Source organism: Corvus cornix, chromosome 1, assembly GCF_000738735.6.
Source record: "Corvus cornix cornix isolate S_Up_H32 chromosome 1, ASM73873v5, whole genome shotgun sequence".
NCBI classification, from domain to species: domain Eukaryota; kingdom Metazoa; phylum Chordata; class Aves; order Passeriformes; family Corvidae; genus Corvus; species Corvus cornix.
Genome location: NC_046332.1, coordinates 11,608,660 through 11,627,581, shown reverse-complemented (window position 1 = coordinate 11,627,581; position 18,922 = coordinate 11,608,660). Strand labels below are relative to the sequence as shown.

General features: G+C 38.9%; 1 protein-coding gene across 1 annotated transcript; it reads right to left on the bottom strand.

The window, feature by feature from the left end:
- Nucleotides 1–8,908: 8,908 nt before the first annotated feature.
- LOC120410403 lies at nucleotides 8,909–10,003 on the bottom strand. The gene has a single exon (XM_039556458.1). The coding sequence runs from the start codon at nucleotides 9,976–9,978 to the stop codon at nucleotides 8,932–8,934; it is 1,047 nt and encodes a 348-aa protein (XP_039412392.1). The 5' UTR covers nucleotides 9,979–10,003; the 3' UTR covers nucleotides 8,909–8,931.
- Nucleotides 10,004–18,922: the final 8,919 nt, after the last annotated feature.

Here is an 18,922-nt window from a genome sequence, read left to right as displayed (position 1 = left end):
GCATCAACTGCCAGTCAAGACAAATACAAATGCGTTTCTAGTGTGCCTTCCCAATTCTCTCTGTCAGGTATAACTTACAGACAAGACTATTTTAAAGAGCATTTTTAGAGCACTATTAATTGTTTTACTGGTGCTATTTTCAGTCTCTCTTTATGTAAAAGCTCCTTCAACAAACAACCTGCACATGACAGACAAAAATGCACAGATTAAAATATCTGTAAAGATCTGTTAGAAACAGCCAACATTTCATGAACTGTGATAATTAGAGTGAAACATACTCCATGACAGTTTCAATTTCTTGGCTTTTCCACAGCTTTTTGGCAACTATACAGGAGCCTTAAGCAAGCAGGAAGATGGTGCTTCAAATGTGTTTTTCAGAAGGCTGACACACCTGACACACCACATTTAGGACCCAACTTTCCAAACCAAAGAATGACCCACCATCACACTCTCTTTTTGATGAATTAGTTTTTCTTGATACATATTCTCATCAGAGAACTTAATAAAAAAAAGGAGCCTTTTGATTTTTTTTTTTATGTCCACTTGGGTTTAACAGCAATACTGTGAGTCAAAAACAACCAAGGTGAAGTATAACGACACAAGTACATTTAGCTCCCTCAGGTTCAAAGCCACTTGAAATCCCTGTACTTCCTAAAGGCCATTTCTAGGAGATGTGGATCATAAAGCAGAAACAAAAAAGTTTTGACAATTAAACTTTCAAAACACTTTAGACAGTGAGAACCAAGAATTAGTGTAAATGTTTGACAGAGTGGTTGCATAAATTATTGAATGTACACTGGATCTGCTGGTTCCACCCTGGTGTAAGATATCACTTGGGCAATATCTTTACTGCCTGATTTTTCCTTAAGAATTTCTAATCTCTGTGGGTTTCTAGAATGCATGTTCAAATATATGAAGAAGTCACACTGAAACCTATGTTAACTGGACTTCATTATGGGTTCATATGTATGACTTTATGTGCATAAATATGTAGGCAATGCTGGTTCCCTTCTACCAGACGATCAAGCAACATGGGAAAAGGCATTGCTAGTAGAGAAAGGTTATTCTTTAAAGATGTTGAAGCAAAACAAGGCATTAAGTACTTACTTTCTGTCAAAAGTGTTACAGGTAGACAGGATGGTTAAAGAATTAAAGCTCAAAATATCCTGTGCATCGTACCCTGTATTAATGAAGCAGCTGAAGTATAAAAATTTAAATCCCTAGAGGGCAACTTTAATATCAATTTAATTCTTATTTATAAATACAAAACTCCTTTTTGTATTGTAAAACTAGGCTTTTAGTCTAGTTTTAGAATAGAATGAAAAAAAGTTGAATTTGAGGTTAAGTTTGAAAAACTGCAGTGGGATCTTGAGTTTTAGTGGTTAAAAACCAATTGCTTAACAGAACTGGTAGAACAGGAACTCTTACCCATTTATTTGTGAAAAAAATGTATGCCATTTTTTACTGGAAGTTTTCAAAATGGAGAATTCTTTTTTCCTATGTAATATGTAAAAAATACATATTATATTTGCCACATGTTCACTCTCTTCCAAGAGGCAAAACTACAAAAAGAACCTTTCATAGATCACAAAAGTAAAAACTGATGATAAAGCTAAAGATGATGAACTGATAAAAAGATTTGTATCTATAGAATTTGGATTAAAACATTTTTCTCTGATTCCCTGAAATTAATTAAAAAAAGAAAAACGGCAAAACTCTTATGATACCTGTATTTCTCACTGTCAGCTGCTCAGAAATATCATGCAGACTTTTTCTGCACTTTTTACTAGATATGGAAATACAAAACCAAGATATGCAGAAATATATTATTTCTTCCACACCGAACAAAATTCAGATTTACCCAAAATGTACAGATGTGAGATGAAGACCAAATGAAATATTCAGCTTTGTTTCGTAGTACCATAGATAGGTCTAATTCATTTCTAAGTGACAGTAGCAGGTTAGCCTTTGATTTTTTGCCCAGTAATTCAATGTGCCAGTAGGTTTTGGGGAAAATGTGCACCTGTAGGAAATTGAAGATATATGAAATGAGGCTCCTGGGAATTTGTTATCACTGGAGATCCCAGGCCCATGTGAGATAAGTGCAGGTGGAAGAATCAAGACAAAGAACAGCACAGCTTTACACTGTTGGTGTGATTGTCACTATTCTCCTCAGAAGTGAAAAAGGAAACTGAAGTGGGGTGATGGTGTTTCCCTCCAGCCCTGAAACTTGCAGTTATAATAGGTAAGCAAGGGGTCCAGAGCAAGACAGTGTAAAGAGAAATCATACCCAAGTAATAGTAGAAATGACAAAAAAAAAAATTGAAATAGCAAGTTTTCCTGCCCTGGGTTTGCTCCATAGTGGTGTAGAGCACTTTGCAAAGGCCAGGGCTTTGTACTGGGCTGGAGGGAGGGAATTCAGTGGGGGCACTGATAACCATCACAATGCAAACAGAGTTAAATAACTTATTACAGGAACTGAGCTGGAGGGGATATATGTGTGTTGCTAAACAAATGCCAAAATTTCTAACCTAACTTTTAGCTCCCTCTTCCCTCACAGACAGCCCACCTGCTGCAACTGCTCCAAAACCTTTAATTGCTTGCAGGTTCCTCATGACACTTCTGCCACAAACCTGGGAAATATTAGCATCCCTAAAATAGTTATATTCTAACTTTGAAACATGCCCTTTACTTCCATCCATCCCACTGCTCCAAGCTCCTCAGCTGCGTCATTGAACTGCTGATTCATGTCACAGATGGTGCTTTTAGCTAAAGGCTGCCTTTTACAACTGGGCAGAAAAATGCCTATACAGAGACGTTGCTCAGTACACCTAGAACAGGATGCGCTATTTCAAATAAAAACACACTTTTAAAGCTAGAGTCAACAATATTTAATCACTATGCAAATCTTGCCATATGTCCAGACATAAACCCAGACAGTCATGTCCCTCCAGCCCTGTTGGTCATATGGTCAACCTGGTTTCTGCCAAGTCTGTGGCAAGGGTGTATTTTTTCAGGGCCCTGGAAGCTTTCCTCCTTTTCGGATTAGAGCCATAATTATTCAGGGATCCCAACAGTTTACAGAAGAACTGCCTGTGCTCATGCCAGGTAGAAACCACTACAGGCCAGGCACTCAAGCACTTAGTATTATGCTGCCTGACATGTGCATTTGAAAATGCACTGAAATCTGTATGACTGAAAAATACAACCACTTTTATCTCTCATTTTGGAACCTTAATTCCTATATACTGGTTCAGAGGTTTCCCTCCTTTGTCCCCAGAATGGAAATTTCAAGTGTATAATGGAGTGGGAATAACAGAGAAGTAATTGTAAAACTAGCAGTGCTTGATATTTTTGAAAAAGCTTTTTTTTCCTTTCCGCCACTGCAGCTCTTTCTGCCTGCCTGCCTGCATCCCCAGTGATGACAGTGCAGTTTCTTTGCCTTCAGGGTCCCTTTTGTCATTTAGGCTCAGAATTCACTAGAAGATGTAGACAACCAGGCCTTTCATTGATCTCTGCTAGACAACTGAGGTGGTGACTCAGCGTCTGTACTGAAATATTGCCTTAGCGATAAGCAATTAACCTGATTAACTGCCCAGATTATCTTCAGGTAATTCTGAGCTCCTAGCATATGCTCCATATACTTTTCTGAGTGTTAGCTGCTGCATCTCCATGCTGCATTCATATTTCTCTGTCTGGCAATAGCTATGCATGTAGACTGCTAGATGGATATTCGCAGATAAAAGCAATGATGAACAAAACTGCGTCTCCCCCTGTTTTGGTATTCTGTGACATTCCCATCTCAGCAGACTGTGTCTGGCAGTCTCACAATGAGGCACTGCATGTGTCAGGGAGATGGATTATATCTGCAGTGTCTGAATTTCAACCCTGACTACATTGGCTCCTGCTTAACCTCACCTCAGAGATCTTGAATTTTGTGTCATTGAATTAGAACAGCAAATACATATATTTTTGTGCGCCCTTATGATGGCACATTGCAAACATTTAGTAGTGTGAGATAACAAAATTAAAGAAAACTGTATCCTTTTTACACATTTGGCAAATAGCATGTTTACTCTTTACTTTGAACTATAAAGATCAAAATACTGCAAGAACAGTGCAATAGTAATTTTTGGGGTGATTTGCTCTAGGTACTGGGAATTTTAAAAAAATGAAAATATTATGAATTCCTTTTCAGGGTCTTTAGGCAGATCACATAGAAACTAGAAATAAATGGATTAGTGTACTCGTTTCCACTAACTGAGGTGTGAGCACCAATGCCAAAAAAGCCCATAATGAAATAAATTGATTCATCTCATCTCCTTCTGACTCATTAAAAAACATTGGTGCTGCAGCTCACAGCTTAGCTGAAGTTTATATATGGTATGTATTAAAAGAAACAATGAAATACTTGGAACATTTCAGAGTAACCAATACCAGGATGAAGCAGAAAAAAAACCCCAAAAAAATCACAGCAACGGGAGCTGCACACTGTTTTTTCCATGAAAAAGTTTTTCATGAAAAATTGCTAAACTTGGACCTTCCCTGCTATAAATTGAGATCTGGGCAAAACCAGGAAGATACTAAACATGTAGGGTTCATACTTTGTAATTCTTGAAGGCAGTTTTATGGGAAATAACTTTGGCCATTTGAGGTTAATTTTGTCCTTTTAAGTTATGACCTAAAATTTATCTTTTGGAAATTTAAACACTGTAATATGTGTGTTACCTTGAGTAGAGCAGTGAATGCAGATGAAAGGAAAAATGTAATTAAATCTGATAGCACACACCTGCAGTTGGATATCTCCTACTGCTCACAATATTGGGCATTACACTGATTTCAGAATGGAAACATCAAGCTAAAATCCTGACAGGTAAGTTTGTTTTACCACTATTTTCTCCTTTGTAAAATCACAATTAGCAGGACTTATTGCACCAGCAATTTATAAAAGCTGCAATGTGACTTTTTCTGAGAGATGGCTACAGTGCTGCATTGGGAGCACTTTTCACCCATCCTTATCCCAGATGGGGTTTGGGGTTTAAAGTACCATCTGGAAGAGTACAGGGCTCTGGTGACTACCATGCAACTGAAAAGGTTGGAGTAACACAAGGGATTTTAGGACTGTTTAATTAATCTCAGTACCTGCACTTGAAAGGCTAACTTCTTAAAATAAGAACAGAATAACTCCCTGGTTCTACACCAGTTCTTCCCTTTCATAGTCCTGAGTCAGAGAAAATAATATTAAAGAAAATCTTAATAATACAATAGACTGGGACCACAGTGCTATACATATATCTCTCTGCATGTTCATTTCATGCTAACCCTATATAATTCCCTATATCAGAACAAGTTGTTAGGAAGAGAAACACTTATACATGGTTTATTGTCAGAGATATAGCTCATAAAATATTTCAGGTTTTACCCTTAAGCTTGGTTCGCAAATAATATTTATCCATCCTGAATCAACACATTTGAAAATTTAGAATCAAGGCAGTGCAATAACGAAGCACTCCAAAAGATTTGCAGAAATAGCCTCATACTCTAAATTGTAATTCCTGGCTCATCCCAGCTGAGGCAGAGCCCAGGAGGTTTCTCATGCGCAGACAACACAATGGTTTAATTGATCACCTTATTTTGCATTTCAACACCACTATAGTGATTTAGTTTTCAAATTGTCCTTGTTTCTATAGCTGTTTCATGCTCCCTTTCCTTCTTCCTGCTGGAGACCAAGCTCTAACTCCATACGGACATATTGCACAACCCACAGTATTTCTCATGACTGCAGATTCTGCATATCTTGGAAAGCAATAACCAGAACGACACATTCAAAAGTCTTCAGTGACCTTATTTTAGAGACAGGCTTGAACAGTAGAGACAACTTGATACATTTGAAGATCAGTGACAGACTCACACTGTCACTGAGATTATTTTTGGCTGCCCCCGTCCTCTGAATGGTATGAAAAGCTGCTTCTACAAGTCATTCCAAGTCTGAATATATTGCCTCAGGGTATACATTGCATTAGTAGTTAATACAGTTACTTCTGTTATGTAAACACTGTTGATGTTCTGTAATTTCACCATGGATCCCAAAGGCATTTAATGCTGTCTGGTGCTTCTGGACCTAACAATATTGATAATGCCTTTGGAGTGATGTCTTTGGAAACTAGCAGCAATGTCTTTCTAGAAGACTGTACTGGGATTCACGCTCACCTTGGGAAGTTCTGCAGAAGCAATTTCTTATGAGTTTTTGTTTTGCTAGAAGGAAAAATTAGATTATGAACAACTGAGCACCAGTAGATCATATCCATTGTGTCAGGTGCAATGCAGAAGACTTCTGTATGCATAAATACATGCCATTCTCTCCTCCTTCAATCAATCAACATACATTTGCTCACAAACATAGACCTACCCCACATTAACAATACCTGTAGAAGGTTGAAACTAGCCAAGCCAGTCTAAAATAAGTAACATAATTCAGTGTAATTCTTCATTATTTGAGGGCAAAGAGTAAGAAAACAGTTGCACTAAAATTGCTAAAACTTAAGTCTTGACAATGGAATGTTACCTCTATTATTTTATTATAGGACCTGATTTTATTCTTTTCCTCCAAACTGATGCCAGGGATAGCACCTCAAGGTCTTCAATAAAAGCTTTTGGGTTTTTCATCTAGAATTTCTTCCTGAACTTTGTCACTTACAGTAAGAAAACTGCATTATAAACAATGTCTGACAGATGGTCTTGTTGTTTCTCTGCAGCTTCAATTTTTCACAAAATCATTGTTTAGATTTAAAACAGAGGACCAACTGAAAGCAGAAAATAATCAGTGAAATTCACCTGTAGAAAATGCTATCTGTACTACATTGGTAAGCCTTTAGAAGACTTTTAATCATCATAAGGATGTCTTAGTATTCCCCCCTTCCCCCCGATTTCTCCCTTGGAAAAGTCAGTCAGTTAGGGTAATTGTCCCATGGATCGAGCAGCATGGCTGGAAAAGTTAGCTGCTGGACAAGTTATATCAACAGATTCACCCCCTAGAAATTAGGAAGAAAATTGTTTTCAAGAGTCAAACTTTTCATCTTCCTTTTATAACTGAATTGAAAACATACTACCATAATCGCTGGGAATTGTCAATCTGACTACTTAAGAAATAGAATGAAACAAAAATCAGGTTTTGATCTAAGATGCATTTGTTGAAATCAAATTTGCATTAACAATATTACTCTTCAAAGTCATCTTAACCTCACAGGTTGGCAACACATTCCAGAGGCCGCTGGCTGAGTTATGTTGCCATCAGTCAAACAACAGGCAAATAGCAAGAATTTAAAAGGCAGAAATACTTAAAAACTGCATGAAAGGAAAGGGGTTGTTGGTGTCATAGGGGGCTCATACTGAACAGACTGTATATGAACAGAGCAGGTCCACTTCCCCCCTTTGAAAAATGAACTATGAAAGGAAAGCTTGCAGGGCTTTATCCAACAAGAACAAGGGAAAAACACTGCTCTTTCTGTTCATAGATTGCTTTATCTTACTGGTCATTCCTATGAGCTCTGACTCCAAGTAAACCATGACAACCTGACAGTGTGATCTACGTCTAACAACTCAACCAGAAAAAACAAACAGATTGCTCATCAATGCAGAACTAGAGTTCAAACAACTGAATGCTCTCTGCATAACAGGTGAAATTCAGTCTCTCTAGTTACCAGTTATTTTTGACCATAACCAAAAATATTTCTGACTTAGAGCAGTGGTATCTTAACAAGCTTCCTTTAAAAAAGATGTACAAAATGACAAATTCCTGCTGAAGTACAATACTCCCATTGTCTTAAAAACAAACAACCAAAAATTAAGGAGGGAGAACAGAAAAAAAAGGACTTTCTAGATGTAATAAGTAACCACAATACCATCTCTCCCATAAAACAAAGGAATGCTTTGGAGAAGGAAAATGACGCAGCAAGATGACAAAGTAGAAAGAACACCCAAATGTCCTGAAAATGTGCTGACAAGTTCACTTATTCACCTTTGTGCCATGAAGTTCTTAGGTTACTAAACTTACTATCTTAGGAATGGTAACTTAATCAAAAAACTTCACCACAGGAGGAAAAGATTAACATATATAACTCAAATGGGTTTCACTTTGTTTCTACTGGTCAAACTCTTTGGACAAATTCTCATTGGTCCTACACTTGAACCTCTGTCCGTTTCCTGCGCTTCACGTGTCGGAGGAAAATAACTTTAAGGGATGGGACTATGCAATTACACGAATTTATTGTTTAAAATAACAAACGCATCAGTCGAGGCGTGAGATTTTACAACACCTCTGAGTAATGGCGACTAGTCACAAGATTTAGGGTTACATCGTAATTTATAACTTTCTAATCCAATAGATACTTAAAATGACACTTTGTTTTAGATTAATGACCTGTCACCTGTGGCACTTCTCACTGCAATGCAGCTATGTCTTGACCAATAACTTCTCATGTCATGTACACACAGTTGTCTCTCTTATACCATCTACATTCTTAACTTAAACTATATAAAACCACACTATTCTATTTTAAAACCCTTCACCAAAACACCCAGTGTACAATTTTACTTATAATGATAGGAACACAAGTTTGTAATCCTTTTGCTTAAAGTCCACAAATCTCTGTCAATTAAGCCAGACCTAGTCTCTTCCAGGGTTGTAAATCAAAGCCTCCTTTAATTGCAGGAGTTTCTACTCCTCTGTCTCCCACATCTCCCCCTCCTTTCTGCACCAAAAAAACTCCTTTGATGGATTTATCAATCATTCGCTGTACACATTGAAACAGACAAGGCACCATTATGAGAACTATTACTATGACTGCCAAAGTGTATAGGCCTGTTGTAAGACATTTCTTTACCCACGATGCTAAACCCCATCCACTAAACAAATTATCCAGCCAAGTTCCATCATCGATTCTTACTTTTCAGCACACCCTCTTTAAGTGGTTGTATGCTCTTATAAATAGACTCTGAGTGGTCAGACAGATTCACACAGCACATCCCCTCAAAGTCTTTGCATCCATGTCCATGGGCTAGTAAAAGAAAATCAATGGCTGCTCTATTTTGCAAAGTTGCATGCCTTACATTTTTGACATCTGCTAAGAGGCCACTTAGTGCAAGGGATGTGGCGTTAGATTGTTTACTCAGCCAACATCCCAACCGATCCAACTGCTTTAACGCAACTACTGAGGCAACTGGTGGCATAAGAAGAGATGTTACAAGCCTTTTTCCATAGCCCCATGGGGTAAAATCATCTTTGCAATCTGGTCCATATTGATGTGGAGCAGATCTTTTTTGTCTGTGTCTCATGTTGGCAATTGTCTTCATATTAGGAGTAAATAATGTAAGCTCTCCCAAAGTACACAGACCACCCTTAATGTTTGAAGGGATAGCTGGCCATGCCCTGTCTCCACATACAAAAAACATTCCTCTTGGTAATTGCAGAGGAATAGAGCTAGGTGCAGATGAAACTACAAAAGTACTATTACACCAAAAGGAGTGGTTCTTATAGACAGGGTGATATGGAGAAACATCTCTCATCAGTGATTGATTAATGTTTGTAGAATGGAACTCAACACAGAATTTCACTTTTACAGAACCAAGGATTTCCAATTCTTCAGGTTCATCAGAGGTTTTAGGAAGATAGGGAGTCCACCATTCCCATATATTTACTGGAGTATAGTGTTCCCAAACTTTTGATCCTGCAAAGGTACCTCGTAAGGCCCTGTCAATTTTCTCTGGGATTGGCCAATTCTCTATTGGAACATTGACTAGACAAGTTGAAAATGGATTTTCTGGAGTTGTGGCAGACAGACATAGAGTATCCAACTGTGAAGCATTAGCTAAAGTCACCCAAACATTGGTCTTAGGTTGATCGACCAGCAAAGCTATCCCACTGAAAACAAACAAGACAAACAAAGCAAAAAACAAACTTAACATTTGATTAAATTTCATGTTTCTTGAAAGTTCTCTTGGCAAAAGACTCCTTCTCAGATCTCAATCTCTAAATGAATTTATAAGAGTATTTTGTATTTCCCAATTTTTCTTTCACTTCATCTAATGATGAAGCACAAAAATATTTTATACCTTCTTTAAATAAAAAAATGAGGATTATTTGCCAAAAGATCTTTACAACACATTTGCTTATGCACTCTTACATCAATCTAAAACCTAAAATTTACAGCTTTAACAATAAAACAAAAGATTGCAGGTATGGGCTGCGAAGTTCACGTCTGCGTACTCTCTTCTCTACTCGTAGAGTTGTCAGCTTCTTTCTGTGCGTGATATGGTTTCACATTCTTCGCAGGAATCCACCTAGGTCCCGTACCTGTAGAAACACAAGCAAACCCTTTGCCCCAGGTTATTAATGGGAATGGACCTTCTATTTGTCCTGTTTCTGGATTTCTAATCAGAACCAAAGGATTTTCTTTCAATCTTGCGTGTGTGCTATTAGAGAAATGCCTAAATATTGGAGGATCAGGCTCTGTAGAAGAACTATTCAAAAAGTTATAAACATACAAAGCCTTACTTAATCGCATCTGTGGTGTTGCTTGTGCTAGATCTCCCTTTTGCTGATCTAAAATACGCTTCAAGGAATGATGTGTCCTTTCTACAATTGCCTGACTCATGGGCGAATAAGGAATGCCAAAAGTATGGCGAACACCCCAATTCATCAAAAATGTGGCTACTTTCTGGGCTGTATAAGCAGGACCATTATCTGTTTTTATTTCTTGAGGCACCCCCAAGGAAGCGAAAGCTTGCAAAAAATGCTGACACACATGATTTGCTGTCTCTCCTGTGTGTACAGAAGCAAAAACTGCATTGGAAAATGTATCCACTGACAGATGGATATTTTTATATTTTCCAAAAGACGGATACTTAGTAATATCCGTTTGCCACAATTGCAAACTCTGTAGCCCTCAAGGGTTTACTGCTCCCATGGAAACAGGAGGCTGCACCAGTTGGCAATCTGGGCAGGTATTTACAATTGCTCTAGCCTGATCTCTGGGAAGACGAAACATTCTCATAAGAGCTTGTGCATTCTGATGAAAAAAGGCATGACTCAACTTTGCTTGTTCAAAAATATTTGGCAAGGTGTTCACTATGGCAACTGTTAATTTATCAGCCCTGGAGTTGCCCTCTGCCAGGAATCCTGGAAGTGAAGAATGAGCTCTAATATGGGAGACAAAATATTGATTAGTTCTATCTTGCACAAGTGTATAAAGACATTTAAGATAACGATACAAAGCATTATTGCTAACATCCTTCAAAACTGATCCTTCTATTCTCTTAACTATATTAGCAACATAAGCAGAATCTGTAATCAAGTTAAAAGGCTCCGGGAAAAGCTGAAATGCTCTAACTACTGCTGCAAGATCTACTACCTGGGTCGAACCCTCTACTATTTGAATATTCTGTTTCCATGTTTTAGTTTCTGGGTCTTGCCACGTTACCACTGAACAATGTGTCTTTCCTGATCCATCATTAAAAATTGTCACAGCATCCAAAGGCACTTCACTTAACAGTGGTCTTTCTCTAAAGCTTAATTTTGCCTGAAATAATTTGTGACTAGGGAAATGAACAGAACAAGTACCTGGATAATTCAATAATGCTATCTGAAGTTCTTCTGAGTTTAGTAATGCCCAATCAAAATATTGCTTCTTCAGAGGCAAATAAATTATAGCAAACTCTTTCCCTGCCATAGTTAACAACCTTGACCTGCCTCTGATTATAATCTGAGCTAACATTTCCATCGTTGTGAAGATTGTTTTTGGAGATCTGTAAGGCAAAAAGACCCATTCTATTATCAATAAGGGATCTTTGGCAGAAGCATCCCATTGAAATATAAGACCATACAATTGCATTTTTTCCCCCAGTACTGCAAGGAAGAATGGTTGTGAATCTACACAATGATGTGCTTGTCTTTTCTGTAAAGCCTCGGTTACTCTGTCAAGTGCCTTTAGAGCTTCAGGTGTGAGGGTTCTTGGGGATGTAATGTCACAATCTCCCTTTAACAAATCAAAAACTGGAGCAAGTTCATCATTAGTAATCCCTAAAATAACTCTAATCCAATTTATCTCTCCCAAAAGCTGCTGCAAATCTTGTAAAGTATGAACTTTAATTCGAAGCTGTATTTCCTGTGGCCTTATTGACTGTTCTGTCATTTTCCATCCCAAATATTTCCACGGTGGAGTTTCCTGTATTTTTGACGTAGAAATCTCAAGTCCAGCCCTTTTAATCTCTGTTACAACACTGTCACGAACTTCCTCCATCTCGGGTTTGCTCCTCTTCTCTCATATCTCACCGGCAAGCTAACAATGATTTACGAGCTGGGACAAGATCATCCTCTTTAGATACCTCCCGATGTATAACATTCCAATTTGTTAAAACAGGCTTTTCTCTTAGATTTATTTCTCTCTGCTTATCGGCAGAGGAAAGCCTATTCATACCTTGAAGGCTTAAATTAGATTCATCCACTGATGGTAAACACTCATCCTGAGTTTGCACATCTGCTGTGCTACCGGCAACCCTCCGAGGTGTCATGGGGCCATCCATCTTTGCTTTCATCACTTCTGAAGATGTCATTTCCTGAGATGTAATTTCCGGGGCCTCCCGCCCTCCGGCACCATACATCACTTCCAAGGGCTCCCCCTTCTTTTCTTCACCACCCCTCCTTTCGGGTGCAATATCACAAGCGGCCGGAGGGGGCGACTGCGAGGGAGCCCGTGGCGCAGTTAAAATTTGAGAGCCGCCATTAATCACCGAGCTGTTCAACAATTCTATCACCACCCGGCAAGCAGGGATTAACATAGCCGCCGCCTTATCGCGTTTTGAAGCAAGATCATAAAGTCTAGTTGTGATATCGTCCCAAACTGATTTAGTAAGAAGAAGGTCAAAATCAACATCAGGGCAATTACGGAAAACCCAAAGCAATAAATCTTTCACTTCTTTGCTGGGAAGAGGCTCAGAATGTAACTTCAGCAAGGCATCTAACTTATTATAAACATCCCTTCGTTCTTTTGAAATATTCTCACCCATCTCTTAACCTCCCCGGGCCCTGCCTTCACTCAACGTTGAAGACAGTTCTCCTACCGGCGTGCTTTGGAGAAATTGGCCCTCGACCCTTTGTTTAAGCTTCCTTTCAGCTTTAGCTCCCGCCGGATCACCCTTCGTTTCAGGGTTTGGCTAACTCATGTTGACGGGGGGAATCCTCTTCATCCTACTCCGACCTCTGCGCTGTAAATCCGCCGCACACCGGGCACCACTTGTCCGTTTTCCGCGCTTCACGTGTCGGAGGAAAATAACTTTAAGGGATGGGACTATGCAATTACACGAATTTATTGTTTAAAATAACAAACGCATCAGTCGAGGTGTGAGATTTTACAACACCTCTGAGTAATGGCAACTAATCACAAGATTTAGGGTTACATCGTAATTTATAATTTTCTAATCCAATAGATACTTAAAACGACACTTTGTTTTAGATTAATGACCTATCACCTGTGGCACCTCTCACTGCAGTGCAGCTATGTCTTGACCAATAACTTCTCATGTCACGTACACACAGTTGTCTCTCTTATACCATCTACATTCTTAACTTAAACTATATAAAACCACACTATTCTATTTTAAAACCCTTCACCAAAACACCCAGTGTACAATTTTACTTATAATGATAGGAACACAAGTTTGTAATCCTTTTGCTTAAAGTCCACAAATCTCTGTCAATTAAGCCAGACCTAGTCTCTTCCAGGGTTGTAAATCAAAGCCTCCTTTAATTGCAGGAGTTTCTACTCCTCTGTCTCCCACAAACCTCCAGTAAAGTACCTGAATAAGCATGAAACAGTAAGTGGAAGTGTTGGGGTTTTAGTTTAGTTTTAGTTTTTTTTCCTGTTAAAGGAATTTTCTCCCATATGCATGTTGCTAGGGGACAAATAGCTGTATTTAAGAAAGACAAAAGAGGGGTGGGACGGGCCTGGCTACTCCTTTGTTTACACCTGGGTGTGGGGTCAGTTCGCTCTCAGCGTTGGGAGAGAGAAGCTGCAAAGAAAGGAGCTGCTGGTTCTTTTTTTCGTCCGTTTTTCTTTCTGCTGGAAACAATGCCGGGATCCCAAAAACCGCTTTCCTGCCCTGCTGGAGGCCAGGCTGTGGCCGCCCTGCCCTGCTGCTGCTTCGAGCTTTCGCTGCGTTGTAGTCGTGCTCACCCTGCCTGCCTGGACCTCCGGGGGGTTCCCCCTTTTGGATACATCTCGTCTGCCACCCAGGATTTGTGTTTGTGCCTGCCGCTCCAGCCTGCTGTTCTAGCCTGCTGTTCTAGCCTGCTGCTCCAGCCTGCTACTCCAGCCTGCCGTTCCAGCCTGCCGTTCCAGCCTGCCATTCCAGCCTGCTGTTCCTGAGAGTCCGGGATCGGCTGCCCAGCGGTTTGTGAAGCCTTTGTTCCATCCCTTCCCGGGATCCCAGGCCACCGGTGCCGCGTGCTCCCCGAGCTCGCTCCGGAGCGCCCCCTGCAGCGCGGGGGAACCATCGCACCTGCCCTGCTCACCGGGAGCCGCCAGCGCCCCTGCCGGCTGCGAGGGGAACTGCACCCGAGGGGAAAGGGCCCGACAGCCGAGAAGGCTGGGACTGGGTTTGTGTTTGCTGTTACTGCCATAGTTGTTGTTGTTTTGTTTGACTGGTTATATATATATATATATATATATATATATATATATAGTAAAGAACTGTTATTCCTATTTCCCACATCTTTGCCTAAAGGCCCTTGATTTCAAAATATAATAACTCAGAGGGAAAGGGGTTATATCTGCCACTTCAAGGGAGGCTTCTGCCTTTCTTAGCAGACATCTGTCTTTCAAAACCAAGACAGGAAGAAATAACTTTTGTGATTCTGATATCTTCAGCTAAGTCTGTAAAGAAAACCTTGGCTGTTTTAATAGAAGAAGGTCTGGCTGCATAGCTCAGGACATAGTCTTCAAAAAGCATGAAGTATCTTTTAGGAGTTAATGTGAGTGCATACATTAAGAGGACAACAAACAAGAGCAAATGAAAAGTAAGCAAACAGGCCTTAAAAAAGACCAAAATAAAAATTGGGAGCTCCAGCTCCTTTAAATCTGTTTCAAGAAGGCTTACAGGCACAAAGTGAAAAATTAACTAGACTGTAGTCATTGAAATATTTTCTAGCTCTTCACTGTGCTAAAGCAGGCTGGGCTTTGCTCCCACTGGATCTTTGAACTGCACTTATTTCTCCTTCCACACCACACAAGCAAGATTCAAAGGTTTCCTTTGCCTATTCTTCTGGTTTTTGCAAGGAATGTGATGCCATTCTGGTGCAGCATAACTCATGAGATGCTGAATGAGTATCTCATTCTGAGCAAAGTTCTATCCTTAGCAACAGTTCATGACTTTATTTTATTATTTTAATGAGAGATGGAAATAGCAGGAATGTTCAGCAATGCTGCAATTACATCACTACATTGCTTATTCAAATGAAACTGTATTAGATACAAACTATTCATTAAAATACCATTATGTGAGACTTAACCTTAGAAAGAGGGCAATTCAAAGCCAAAGCTGAGTTTTTTCTTTCGTTTGTGCCTGCACACTGCAACTGTCACACCCCATTGGTAAACAGACAGAGCAAATGATTTGCAAGAACTAGACTAGCAAAGACTTAACCTGAAATTCTTTCTATCACTATCTTAAACATCAATAAGAAATGTTATTCTATAAATTTTTAAAAATTTTCTTAGTACCACAACTTGATAAAAACTATGAGTCCAGGAAAAAAACCCAGCCACGCTGTGTAACAGATTGGGAGTTTTCCAAAGCTATGCATAAGACAGATGCCCATTTCCAACAGAAGACTGAACAAGTTTTATAAAATGTGGTTTTTTTTCTAGATTAGTAACAAATAAACAGATGTATGGAGAAAAAAAATGGTACACAGGTTTCTCACACACAAATAGACTCAGAAAAATCCAGACTTGACAACTCATTTTACACATGGGGAGGGAAGGTATAGCTCTTCTGTTCTCTTTCCACATGAATATGTCTCAGTGTCATTCAAATCAGGCGCATGAAGGCCTTCCCCTAGTTATTTATATGAAACAAAGGGATAAAACTATCTTGATTGGCTGAATCAGTTTGGCAAGAATAACATCCATAGTAGTTTTGCTTGTTCAACTGCTAATAATACACTGAGTATCACAAAAATCATAGAACGGCTTGAGTGGGAAGGGATCTCAAAGCTCATTGAGTTCCAACACACATCTTCTACTAAACCAGATTGCTCAAGGTCCCACCCAATCCAGCCTTGAACATTTCCAAGGATGAGGCATCCAGAACTTCTCTGGGCAACCTGTTCCAGTGCCTCACTACCTTCTGAGCAAAGAATGCCTTCCTAACCTCTAATCTAAATCTCTCTTCTTTTAGTTTAATACCATTTTGCCTCTTATCCATTATCTGCTTGTGTAAAAAGTCACTCTCCCTATTTTTCAGAAGTCCCCTCTAGGTTCTGGAAGGCCACAATGAGGTGTCCCCAGAGCTTTGCCTCTCTTCTCTTCCTCTGAACAACCCCTGTTCTCTCAACCTGTCTGCAGAAAAGGAGCTCCAGCACTAAGAGAATCTTTGTGGCCCTCTTCTGGCCCAGCTCAAAAGCAGCTCTTCCTGATATAAACCTGTCCCATTCTTCTCTCTCCAGAGATACCAATATATGCCATAGTATTCAGGAGGAATGACAGGAGATAGCTGGATTTTTTTAGCATTTATTAATTTATGTTTATGATACATAAAGCACAGCCAAATAAGCATACTTTATCCATGAAACCAAAGCAGAGTGGGGGTTGGTGATTCCCTAGGGGTTTGCAGAGATGTTGAATTTGTTTGTACCTATTGTCTAGAAAGTTCTTGCTCCACCTGTCTGACCACTAGATATGGAGTGTGTGTGTGCGCATATATATTTGACTTACTAATTAAAACTGGGTCATTTTCTTCCATGTTTTGTTTTTCCTTTGCAGTACTAGCTGGAAGGAGGGTGTCCCTGGGGATCTCCAGGGTTATAGAACAGATTTTGAGATATTTCTTCTGAATGCGTTCAGAATGTATTAACAATATATATGTATTGACTTCACATTTCAGTCAACATCAAAATTTATCGACCCTTGAGGTAAATATTAATCTCAGCCTTGAGTCAATCAATATTTACCACTTGGTTCAATGCATCTTGATGATCATCTCAAGTTAATTCAATATATACTTGATATGCAAGAAAGTTTATTACACTGTTACATGGGGTTTATGTACCTTGTATGTTCTTTCTATTTTAGTTTAGGATGAAGTTTCTAAATAATATTTTGATAAATAATATTATCTACCTTTGAATTATATTCTTGATCATAAATAAAATTAAAGGTTCATAGACCTGATTCTCAAGCTTGGGGAATGAACTGTTTTGCTTAGTAACAAATTCAAGAAAATGTCAAGGACAAAGTACACAAGTGCCATCTTTAAAAAAAATTTTTGAAGTCAGTATTTTTCAATCCTTCATGCACTGTACAGAGCAATAGAAAGGCTTCCAAGAAACAAGAGAAATTATCTATCTTCAAACAGGCCTGCTTTCACAGGACAGAGATAAAATTCAATGATTTCAGACTGCAGTACTTGAAGATTTTGTATCTCTGACCACACAGCTAATGAGTACTTTAGATATACATTTCCCAGGCATACTGATGTCGAAAATGGCAAACCTGATGCTGTTTACTGCCTCTGTATTGATTTCCACAGGAGCAGCTGAACCTCTCAAGGAGAAAATGAGCACATAGAGCACTCCAAATGCTGCATGTATGAAAATATGGGCAAAATATGCCTAGATTACCTATAAATATAGGCACCTGAATTTGAAGATGTGCACAAATTTACTGTTTACTACTCCACAACATTAGATGGTGAATGACAAGTAGTTCTTAGGTCCCAACTATGAGCTCCCAGAAGCCAGCAGATTACACCTGCCTGCAAGAACTAAGAGAGCAAGCCTATATTCAGCAAACTAAAATTGCTGAAGGAAATCTCTTTCTCCACTGGAAAGTTTTTGATTTATGCATTCTTCATAAGATTAGGTACTACTGATGAAAGTCCCATCTATTTGTTATACGAGACTGAAAATGGGATCAAAGCTGTAAACTAACATACAAGATGAAAATTAAGCTAAAAGTAGATAAAGCTCCTCTTAGTGCAAGGAAAACACTCTGAAGAGAAATTGGGATTCTGGAGAAACATATGGATCACAATTTTTTGGTCTGTTTCCTTTCTCTCCCATCTTTAACTCAACTTTACCACCTCACTTCTGTGGCTGTAGAAAACAGCAGTAGAAAAAACATTGCATAATTACAGCACTGAAATGGCTACAGTTCCCAATGAAGCAGCAGAAAAAATGTAGGCTGGAACAAAGGAAATACAGACATAAACAAGGTCAATATAAGAGAAATCTTTGTTGCATAGGAAACCAGTAAAATATACATTAGGATAGAGAAAAAAAATCAGAAAACAAGAAAACCACTGATAATATAAAGTGTGAGAAATTGTCCTTTTTAATGAAGTGGATCTCTCAAGTCCTTCTGTAAGCAGCCAATGCCCCAGACTTGCATTTCTTTACAAGATGCTGATAAGTCATGAACCTGATCAGCCAAACCCAAGGAGGAACTCTCAAAGCTGAACTGAAGATTCTTCCAGACAGAAGAGTTTTGTCCTTTGAGTAAACATTCAAGTCAAGGGCAAAGACTGGATACTTAAAAAAAGAAAAAAAAAGCATGTAACAAAAAATATGTAGGAATTTGGTGATTGGAATAATAATTCTAATCCGCCCCAAAATAAAGAACAAATTATTAGGTAAAAAAGAGTTTTGCCA